Source organism: Chenopodium quinoa, unplaced genomic scaffold (genome assembly GCF_001683475.1).
Source record: "Chenopodium quinoa cultivar QQ74 unplaced genomic scaffold, ASM168347v1, whole genome shotgun sequence".
Lineage (NCBI taxonomy): Eukaryota > Viridiplantae > Streptophyta > Magnoliopsida > Caryophyllales > Amaranthaceae > Chenopodium > Chenopodium quinoa.
Window position 1 is genome coordinate 86,977 of NW_018743014.1, and position 12,186 is coordinate 99,162.

General features: G+C 41.4%; 1 protein-coding gene across 1 annotated transcript; it reads right to left on the bottom strand.

Moving 5' to 3' along the window:
* Nucleotides 1–1,393: 1,393 nt before the first annotated feature.
* LOC110729827 (probable nucleoredoxin 1) lies at nt 1,394–4,587 on the bottom strand. The gene is made up of 2 exons (XM_021909600.1): nt 4,350–4,587; nt 1,394–3,597 (listed from the first exon to the last, which is right to left on the bottom strand). The coding sequence occupies exon 2, from the start codon at nt 3,483–3,485 to the stop codon at nt 1,497–1,499; it is 1,989 nt and encodes a 662-aa protein (XP_021765292.1). The 5' UTR covers nt 3,486–3,597; nt 4,350–4,587; the 3' UTR covers nt 1,394–1,496.
* Nucleotides 4,588–12,186: the final 7,599 nt, after the last annotated feature.

Here is a 12,186-nt window from a genome sequence, read left to right on the forward strand (position 1 = left end):
CTAATTTTGACAGCTTCCAAGATCAAGGTTTCTCAATATAGCTGCTATCACTTAAGTCCATAAACCAAGCATGAAGTATGAAGCAGTATGAGTAGCTTAGTTCCCTTCCTCACCCCCATTGCAGAGCAAAATTGACAGTGATAAGAAATCATAAACCAAGCACAAGGAACCCATCTATATATACAGGGGAAACACAATCTCGACACTACCAGCGATGATCCTCTGAGTACGGAAGGTGGTATGAATACCAACATTTTGCCCACAGATCACAATACCTTTGTAGATAGATAGTCTACGGCCATTTTCTGGAACTCCCTACAAAGTTGAAACCACCAAAGAAATCAGCATAGCACAAGTAAGCACTGGAGAACAAAGGGAAGAAAAAAAAAAAAGCAAAAAAACAGATGGTATAGAAATAAAGAAAAAAAATTACAACCAAACTAAACAATTTAATTGCCACAGTGTCTCCGATCCTGATGTCTGGCACTGGACGTCGCTCATCTGAAGCCTCAACTGCTCTGTTTTTCAATACCTAGACATGCAATGCTGCACATAGTAAAGTCCTAATTCAGTTGTCATCTCATTCATTGCTAACGACCAAGTCATTTATCAATTGAACTAATAAGATTGGAAATGAACTATTTATTATCAATTGGTATGTCAACCGTGAGGACGATCTTACCAACATTGCTTACTTTAAAGCTTCGAGATATAACCTGATCATCACTTAAAGTCATCTTGGTTTTTATTTGTATAATTACAGTGTATCTTCTATGCTGGGCACAAACTCAGCACTATAAGTCACATCCCACCCAACCACTCGAACTTCCCAGACGATGATTCATTTCTACAACGTACAATACCAATATTGTGAAACGTAAGCAATAGGTTAATAAATAAAAAGCAATACGACTAAATGACACAGCCTCTGAGCATATGATTTCCACAAACTGTTTCCTTGTAGGATTCAGGTTTAGTACAATACCTCTGGATTGCAATCACAATAATCAACTCTCAACCCGCCATACTGAGATTGAAAATAAGCCTTTAATATTTCAAACATAATGTAGTGCTGAAAATTTTCCAAATCAGTCATACAGAACAATAGCTTTAAGTTGTTGCATTAAGTTAATGAACTCGTCCAATGTTTCACAAACTCATATTAGCAAATCAAGGGAAATTCATATTATTGAATGTTATCGAGTGTTTGACAAACATATTTTCTCTACTTTACTCCTACAGTGACAAAATTGCTATTAAAGTAATCAATAAGGCTAGAAAGTACTACAAAGAGAATAGGAAAACCAAAACGAAAGATAATACAACACTGCCCACTATAAAATAGTGTTTTATTCAATAGAAAAAAAGAATTAAAGGTAAATACTGAGGGAACTTAAGAAGCTAAGAGAGATACTTGATAGATAGAAAATATTAATTGGAAAGAAAAATAATTTAATTAGGGAAAAGGTCGTGACATTCATGACAAGATGCATTTATTATGAGTAAAGGCTGTTCTCTAACCTAAGGCTGCCAAATAGATCGCCTTTCACAGGGCCATTATCTAACAAATCATCCATTTCTAGGAGATATTGATCCCCTATAAGGAGAACCACCTCATTGTGCAAGCCATTGTATGATGGGAATCCCTCAGGCCCAAACGAGTCTAGAAGATCTTTAGCAAATAATGTAATGAGATGGCCATCTTTATCAAATGCTGCAAGAATACCTTTATATGTACAGCCCATCAGTATCTTTTCTTTCACAAAAACTGTGTGTTGGGGGTCAAAGGGGCACACCAACCATGGCATTGGCTTTGGACTACCAAAAGATGTACTAGCTTCGCCATCAAAGTGAACGAATACCACTTCAAAATCAGCGACCCTTGCTGTTTTATTTTGATTGTACCACTCAAGCAATGTATAATAGGTGTCTGATGGCGTTTCCACTAGGTCAATGTAGAGAAGGACATGTTTTCCCCGCAGTTCGCCTATAGGCACTTCATCAATGCCATTGCTGATATCATTATGATTAGTCAAATTCATGCGAAGAACATAATCCCGTGACCCATAAACCAGCAAAGACTCTAAGGTGACTGCCCTTATCGCTTCCAATTCTCTCTGCACAAGGGAGTGCCTGGTGAAGGGATATCCATTGATACCCAACCGGTTAATAACATATTTTCCCAAGTGATCCGCAATATTCATCTTGGGGTCCAAAATGACCAGTTCATCCTCTTCGTCATGGTGATAATAGCTTAAACCAATTTCCCAGAGCCTGCGGCTTACAAAGTCGTTGAACGGTGAAACCCACCAATGAGGATTAGCAGATATCTTGAGCTTATGTAAGACATGATTGATAGCCTCCTGGAACAATAGTGGATCCGAGCTGTCTCTGTAAGGTAAGTAGACGAGGACGATGTGGAATTCCTGGTCCCGAGCCTTACATTCTTGAGAAAGCAAGTTGAGCGTCCGAATCAAGGTGCCATCATAGCACAAATACAACCCCACAAGCTTATCTTTGAGTTCAAAAACCGAGACTTTATTCTCAAGATCTATACCCACAGTTACAAAATCATTAGCCCCAGCAGCATTATTATTTATATTGAAAACAAATTCAGAGTCTAAATTTGAATGTAGGTGGGTGTGAATTTTCCACCAAGAATAATCAAATTCAGGATCAAAAAAGGGGGGAAAGGAAAGTCCATTATACCACAAAGAAGGTTTATGCTCAACAACCTTTTGATGGTGGTCTACTAGAAGACCCACTGAGTCCGAAAAAAGGCCAAGGGAGTTGCATATTTTGTCACGACTCAACGTGTCAGAGAAAGGGACTGCAAGCCAGGAGGAAGGAAAAGCTGAAAAGAAGTGGTTGAAAGCATCCTCATCATTAGCCCAGTTTCGTCTCATTTTAGCCACCATAACCATCTCATAATCGGATTTGGGTAGATTAGAATATGCAGTAATTATCCTGCGAATAGCATAGCAACGGTCTGAATCTAGCCAGAACTGAGGCACGAAAAAGCAACAAAACAAGATGTTCTTTCCCCTAAGAGTGTCAATCTCAACTCTAAGGCCATCATTTCGGACCAAGTAACCCCTCTTTCTGTCGTATCCATTAGTGGTGGGGGACAACAAGGACATAAGATCGAAGGGCAAGGGATCGCCTTTGGTAAAGGGAATTTGGTGTTCATTGTCATCTATTTTCTCATGTAAACAATCATGTACTTGATCATAATGGTGCATACACCACGTAAACCCATCCTTAACAGTATGATCACGTACCCAAAGGGGCTGCATCTGGTCTGGCAGTGGCTTTCCCAGGGTTCGATGATCAAAACCCCCCATCTTCAATATTTGGTCTTTAGGGCGGTGATCTTGAAAGTGCAGTATGGAATCCACAGTCCTAGAAACCCAACTCGATGGAACATCTGGGAAGCAAAACTTCTTCCCAATCTTAAACAACCTACTACTAGACCCTGTTCTCATCCTTTGTTTCAATTCGTTTCGATGCTAAGAAATTATGCAAACGATGATAGTATTAAGTGCAAAGCAAATCCAATCCAATCAAGTAATCAAGCCATAGAGCGGAGGTTAGATACTGCAAGGAAATTAACAATCCAAGATAATTAAACTGAGTAATTGTATTTATTTGTCACAGCTAGTAAAATTGAACAAGAGCATACCCAATTACAAGACTACTATTTGTCTAAAAAAAATTACTTTGTACAAGACTACTAGTTGCATAATATTGCTTTGTAATCTCCAAATTAACAGAAATCATGGTCACAAAATTTCACCTAATTTGGGTCAAAAGTTAACAAATTCCTACAAAATTTGATACTCCGTATATCCAGATGAAATTTCTTGCTCTAATTGACAAAAATACAACATTGGGATGAATGGGTAGATCTAAATTGCAAGAAATCACGACCAAACCTGACTAACAAAATTAGAATCACTCTCACAAGACTTGGTTAATCAAAGAACATCCCTTAGTACCCTTACAATACTATCCATAGCAGTAGGGGTATAGATACCTTTCTTCAAAATTTGGAACAAAGATAAATCACCAGTTTCCACAACAAAACTTCAGAAACCAGCTTCCATAGACAATTGCAATGCCCAATATATATCAATTTCTAACTAAAAAACAGAAATGCCAAATTATAGAATTCCCATGAATTTGAAACCCTAATTATACAGGATATATAACAAATCATCAATTTCAAGCAACTCCAACACTAAATTGATAAATTAAATAACAAAAACAACTTAGTCACAAAATCAACCCAATAACTCACGAAGAATAAGAAATTAAAACATTTTAAATTCAATAAGAAATTGAGTTACCTGAATATGTAATGATATTGAAAGATGCGGCTGCCGGTTGGTACGAAACTCGGACTATATAAATTACAATAGCTAAAATTAAGGAGAGAATAATAATCAAATAAACAGAAAATATAATCCCATGATTGTAGGCTTGATTAAGGGAAGATATTGATGGGGAATTATATCTTTGACTGATTATCCTTTGACACGCTGCACGCCCCCTCAAAATACAATTTTGGAAACAAGAGAATGAATGTGTGACGTGGAAGTGGCTTAGTAACAGCATCAACTAGTTGATGGTTGGTAGACATGTGTGACGTGGAAGTGGCTTAGTAAGAGCATCAACTAGTTGATCGTTGGTAGACATGTGTGACGTGGAAGTGACTTATTAATTATTATTATTATTCTTATAATTTTTGTTATTAATTATTATTATTGTTATAATTATTGTTAGTAATTATTATTATTGTTATTATTATTGTTATAATTGTTACTAGAAATTATTATTATTGTTATAATTATTGTTAAAATTGTTGCTATTAATTATTATTATTATTGTTATTGTTAATTATGGCATCACCAAACACAAACAACCCATCATCCTCTAGGAAAGTCCAATTTGTCTGTGGTAATAGGTCTAGAGATCACCTAATCCAATTAGCCCCTCAATTCCAAGTCCGACCAATGACCCCAGTAACGTCCCCCAAGACTTTGATCAATTTAGGCACGATGGTTCTTCCGATTTTCATCCATCGCTAAACATCGCCCGAAAATTACCATATAAAGCCCACAAATATGACTTGGTGTGACCATTATGCCCATTTTCTAAAATTGAACAAATCTCGGTTTAAAAAATGTGGAGCCGTACTGGCTCGCCGGGGGAGACCGGAGGGGAGGCCGGAGATGCGGGGGACGCCGGAGGTACGTCGTCGTCGACGGAAAACGAGGTAAGTCACCGTTAAAATTCACGGTTTACCGTCGAAGTGGCTCCGGCGCCTTGGATGGACGCCCAAACCGTAGCCTGGACGTCCAAGCCATACGCCAGAACCACCACAGTGGCGTCCAGCCCAGACGCCCGGACCACCGGACTGGCGTCCAGCCTAGACGCCCAGACCACCGGACTGGCGTCCTGGCCAGGCGCCACTTTACTGGCTGAGGCGGCCCTGCCAGGCGCCAGTCCAGTGGTTGTGGCTGCCCTGGCAGACGCCACTAGGGATGTCAGTGGGGCGGGTCAAGTAGGAGACCCGCCCCATCCCCGCCCCAATGGGGCGGGGATGGGTCTCGGTTTGGCGGGTGGTGGGGCGGGGATGGGGATAAAAATCATACCCGCCATGGGTGATGGGGCGGGGGTGGATTTTAAGTTGTACCCGCCCCATCCCCGCCCCGCCCCACCCGCCCCACTTCGTACCCGCCCCACCCGCCCCATACCCACATCTATATATCTTTTAAAGTAAAATTACATACTTTTATTCTATTTATAAAATAATTACATGAAATACAATATTAATTATAATACTTTGTACGACATTTATATTATAACACAAAAATGTGTATATAATGTTTTATTTTATAATTCGTATTAATTATGTAAGATTGTGTATTTGATATACGGATATTAGGTGGATCTTGGGTGGGGATTAGGCGGGTTTTTGGTGGGGATTAGGTGGGGATGGATATCCAAGTGGGGGATGGGGCGGGGATGGTTTTGGAGTTGTACCCGGTGGGGCGGGGATGGGGATGAAAATTGGACCCGCCGCGGGGATGGGGATGGGGATGAAAATATTAGGTGGGGATGGGGATGGGAAGGCCAACATCCGCCCCACCCCGCCCCATTGACATCCCTAGACGCCACCTTGGTTTTTATTTTTTTATTTTTTTTTTTTCATTTTTTGATTTTGTTGTTGTTTTTTCTTTTTTTTTTTTTTAAAAAAAAAAATAGAAAATGATTTTTTTTTAAAAATTCGAAATGGGTTTTTTTAAAATAAATTTTGAAAATTCGAAATATGTTTTTTTAAAATTAAGTTTGAAAATTCGAAATGGTATATTTTTAAATTTAGTTTGAAAATTCGAATTGGGTTTTTATAAAAATTAAGTTTGATTGTTGAGAAAGGTTTTTTTCTAAAATTAAGTTTGACAATTCGAAATTGTGTTAAGAAAAAATTGGAAATTGTTTATGTGACTTTTATAAGTGATTGTGTTTAAAATTTGTATGTGTATGTGTATGAATAATATTATACATAATTATGCTTTTTTTTTGTTAATTCTGTGTAAATATAGAAATTAAATGTATTATCCGTTAAATGTTTTTATTATAATATGTAATTGATGCAGGATTATGGTGGAGACGGAAATGATTACAGTGGGATATTTGGACATGATGGTCCATTCGAAGAAGCTCAACAGGCGGTTGATTGGGCAAAACAGGTTGCAATTGCAGCTGGATTTTGCTTGGTAGTAGTAACTCATAAATCTCAACGGGATGGTAGAATGGATCGCATTTTGAGATGTGACCTTTACCGCAAAAGAGAAGAAAGAGATTTTCGTACAGCCACTCGGTTTGATACAAAGCGGAAAGGTTGTGGGTGTGAGTTCAGAGTAAAGGTTCGACAACTACGGAGTCGTGACGGTTGGGAAGTGATTGGTTACTCTAAATGGGGGTATCACAACCATGAGATGATAGTATATGAAGAGGGTCATCGACAGCTGAGCGGCTTAAGTCCTGCTGCGAAACTAGTTGTGAAAGAAATGAGTGATGCTCAAGTCAAGCCTGCTAAAATATTAGCATCTGTGTTAGAGAAATTTCCAGAAGACCATCCAAACCGAAGACACATCTACAACGTCAGACAGCAACTCAGGTTTGAACGGTCAGAGGGAAGGAACCCTATACAGCAGCTGCTACACCAGGCACAATCACGTGGTTACCTGTTCTGGTTTGATTCTGATGAAGATACAGCGGAGGTGACTCATCTTTTCCTTGTGCATCCTGATTGTGCTGATATGATCAAGTCTTGGCCATTTGTGATTTTGATCGACTCAACGTACAAGACAAACAAGTACAAGTTCCCACTGGTTGAGATCATGGGGATGACTCCAACGAACCAGAACTTTCTGATTGGTCATGCAATCATCAAGGATGAGACGGCTCCAAGTTATTATTGGGTGTTGGAGAAGCTGAGAAACTACATCGGGCCTAATGTTCATCCAGCAGCCATCGTCAGCGACTGTGAGGGAGGTCTCTTTGCCCCCATAGTAGAGCTGTTTCCAGAATCGAACCACTTATTGTGCACATGGCACATCAACAACTGCGTGAAAGTGAAAGCGTACAACCTTTTCAACAAGAATTTGGAAATGGCAGAGAGATTGGTAAATGGTAAGTGGCGGAAGATCCTACAGGCTACCACAGAGGAAGCGTATGAGCGAGCATTGGCTAACTTCAGGGATTCGTACCAGTGGTGTCCGGCACTGGTGGACTATGTGATGCAGCAATGGGTCCCTCACAGGGAAAAGTTTGTCAAATATTGGACAAACCAGGTACTTCATTTCGGGAACACTACAACATGTAGAGTTGAGAGCGCTCATAGAGCTACGAAGGACTGGATTGATTCATCGACCGCTGCTTTGGATACACTGTTCGATAGACTTAACAAGTCAATTGAAACTCAGAAGAACGGCATCAGGAACTCTCTAGAGGACTCCAGACGACGACATGGTACGATGTATAGCCATTTTATATTTAAGATTCTCCATGGTCGTGTGTCGCACTACTGCTTGGGGTTGATTCTCACTGAGCTGAACAGGATGAGGGACTTGGCTGACGAAGTGTATGCTCGATGTGGGTGTGCTATTTCAGTAACTCATGGATTACCTTGTGCATGCACCATTCACCGCGTTATTACAGAAGAAAGGGCGTCGTTACATGTTGATCAGGTCCATTCATTCTGGCGGACGCTCGTTATTGGTGAGCATGCAGATACTCAAACGGCCGACCGTGAACAGGAGGAGTTGGAGCAGTTTCGTTCGATGTACGACCGAGTGTCCTCCAGCCATCCTTCTATTATTCGTGACGCTACTCATGTACTTCATGACATGTTCCACACGTCCACCTTAGATTATGAGGAACCCGAAGGAGTTGACCGTCCTCGAGGTCGGCAACGGCGGAATAGGAGTGCGTTTGAGTATATCCGTGGTCTTGGTCGTGGTCGTGCTCGTGGTCGCTCATCGTCATCTAGCCGTAGTCAATCTTCATCGTCTGTGAATATGCCCCTGAGAACTGGTACGTTTTGGTTGTTTACATTGCACATAGACTTAAAGTTTTACTCCTGTCTTTTTAACTGTGTTTAATTATATGGTGAATAGGAAGAAACGATGTTGATCAGTTTCCGTACAAGGACAGGATACCTGCGATCATCATGCTGTACTTGGAAGGGTGGAATGATGTAGTCGGAGATGGTAATTGCGGATTCCGGGTCGTGGCTGATGTTTTTCAAATGGGCGAAGACAACTACAGTTTGGTGCGTCAGTTGATGTACAGCGAAATTGCCTCTAACCGAAATGTTTATCGTCATGTGTACCAGGATGACTTGGATGGCGCTCTGCGGCGTATCCGGTGGGGAGGTGGACCTTGCGGCCAAAATCATTATTTTGATGCGCCCCTAGATCTGTTTGCCGTTGCAAACATTTACAAATGCGCAGTCATGCATTTCGGCCTGGGATTGCATACTCAAGCTTATTATCCTTGTACCACGGTTCTCCCTTGGCGTTCGTGCGAGACTGTCACGGCACCGGTCAGAGAGGTAGCTATTGCGTTTCTTGGGTCGTCATACAGACATTTCATCCGACTGGACATGTCATCCGATTTTCCAGTGCCACCGATTATACCTCGGTGGTACACCATTCGCACAGCGAGCGTAGACGGTTGGGATGCGCTATATCATGACCGGATCCACGAATGGAACACCTTAGCTGCATTTTAGTTTTTCATGTTTACATTCTTCCTGTGTAATCTTATTTGCAGGTTTCTCTTTTAATTAGAACATTAATCTTTAATATTGTATTGCTTAATGCATTCTATATGTTGCATGGGAAAGTTGTGCGGATCCACGAACGGTTATGTCAAAATTTAAAAACAGCATTGATAATATGTCTAAGTTGGAAGCTAAAAGAACAATCTAATATGTTACAAACTTACAACATAATGTCCAATTTAATAAATTAAAATGATAATGTTTAAAGTGCTCTATAAATGAAATGACAAAACCATCAGAAATCCCTCCTCGACGCCGACTCCCAGTGCGCAAGGGTGCGTTCCAGACTATCAACAGCAGCTCTCACTGTTCCACTCATGCTGTCCTTCTCCAGAGAGAGTTTCTGTACGTCCTGCATTATCTTTCCCATCCACTGCATACAACAAAAAATAAAAGATAAAATACAATAACAACATATAAAACTAAATTAAAAGACAACGATAAGTATAATATGAGACATACCGCTTCCATGGCACTAGGCGGTGGCACATAATCATCATCGCTGTGGTCGAGATCTGCGATCAACCTCGGGTGCGAATACCGGTTGAACCATTCCATGTAGTAGTGGTCACACATGGGAGGAACCCCAGAGGGCGGCCGCTGCAACTCAGCAGTCCATAAGCGGGCCACCATCGGAAACTGGTCCCACGTCCCGGTCATGATATCCGGCCATTGCACGACGTAGTCCCTCGACGATGCAGGTCGGACCGCCTTCATCGGGCATGCCGGGGGAGGAGGGACAACTTGGACAAATCCAAGCTGGCGAAGACAACGCTGGGGCATGTACGCCTCGACGATCTCACGATACAGAATGAGTCCCGTGTACAGGGTCCTGGGTACCCTAACACTAGGGTTCGGGCCGAAAGGCATCCAGTTCACCTGCACATAGTTTTAAAATTTAATAACATGAATATAATATGTGCAAATAATAAAATGTAGAAACAATTTATAAACGTTACCTCTAAGGGGGACAGCCTGTCCAGCAATAGCCGAATCGATCGGAGGCGGTCAACAGACTTCTTCTCCGAGCGCGGACTCCACGCACAAGCACGCGGCATCCTCTCATCAATAGAAACCGGGTCACGATGTGGTCGCAATGCAGGAAAGTACTCGTATATCCAAGTCTGCAATAGAGTCAGACACCCAGTGATACCTGCCGCGTCAGCCCGACTCGCAAATCCTAGTTGGCGATACAAATACGCCAACGTAGCCGATCCCCAGGAAAACTGGCCTACACTGTCGGGGTCACACGCCTCTACTATGTCGCGTGGCCTGAGCTTGTTTCCGCCGCTCTTATCCGGAAACAAGGTACATCCGAGGAGTAGGAAAACATAAGCAGCCAGCTGCGCGTCGTGCGTCCTACGTGCACTGGGGTACAAACACCGTTGCAACACGGATGCGATCTTCACACCTCCGTGTTCCCAAACACCTAGCGCCTCGGTGTACAGTGCAGCCCTGTCCACCGCCAACAACTCCGCCAGCAAATCTGCCTGATCCGCATCAGCCACAGCACAAAGTCGTTTACCCTCAACACGAATCCCCAGAATGGCCTCGACGTCATGTAACATGATCGTCATCTCACCGAACGGAAGGTGGAAAGAGTTTGTATCCGGCTGCCATCGCTCAATGAAAGCCGTGATCAGCGTACTGTCAATCTTATCGTGCATGGTGGTAGGAACGTGATTCACCCCAGTGCCCTCCAGTCGCTCGAACATCTCGCTCTCCGCCGGCCAAGCCTCAGCCCATGTACGCAAAAAGCTACAAGTCTTTTCCCGGGTATGACATTTCAACAACCCCGTAACTGAAGGCCTCTCCTGGTCCTCCCAAATACGGGCAGCTATGTGTCCTAGAAAGCTAGGAATCACACTCCCGTCAACAGGCCCACCGGGCACCTCACTCCTAACAACCCAAGAATCATTACCGGCCCTCGACCGTTTCCTGCTTGCCCCAGATACAGTGGACGCAGATGATGTGCCAGATCTACTAACAAACCTACCACCCCTACCCTTACGCACCTCCACCATATGTGTCTCGTACATGTCATCAACCCTCTGACTGAATGGACCGTAATCATCATACGGTCCACTGCCATCGTCCACATCCTCATCCTCATCTGCGCCCTCCTCCTGCTCCTCCTCCTGGTCACCCTCCTCAGCATCATCATCGTCATCGTCATCCTCATCCTCATCCCGACGGTGGATCCGTTCTCTACGAGCTGAGGCCGAAATACCACGAGATCTAACATGTCTATGCCCCGACCTCTCCACCGAATAGCTTCTACTAAGAAGCTCTACATTCTTCCCCGCACCATGACGACCCAGTGAATTCTACACAAAATTTTAAAATATATAAACATACAAAAAATTATACGAAAAATAGCTACCACTACCCAAATCAAATAAACTAAAAACATACTAACAAATTAACATAATAAAGAAATTAACAAAACACTTAAATAAAAATAATAGAATAAAAAATACACTTAGAAAGGAAATAAAACCAACACAGAAGAATATATATAAACATAAATAATTCATTCCCAATTAAAATAAATTAACTAACCAAAAACAATATCAATAATAAAATTTAAAATAATTTAACTAACCAAAAACAATATCAAAGTCACAAAAAAAATAAAAAAACAAATCGAAATAGAGAATAAAAATAAAAATGTACAAAAAAAACAAACAAATAATTGTAAACAAAATATAAACATAGAAAAAATACAATAAAATTGAAAAAATTTATAAAAATAAACAACAAAATATAAAAACAATTGAAAAAGATATTACACAAAAAAAAAATTAAAACAATATTTTAATAGAAATATA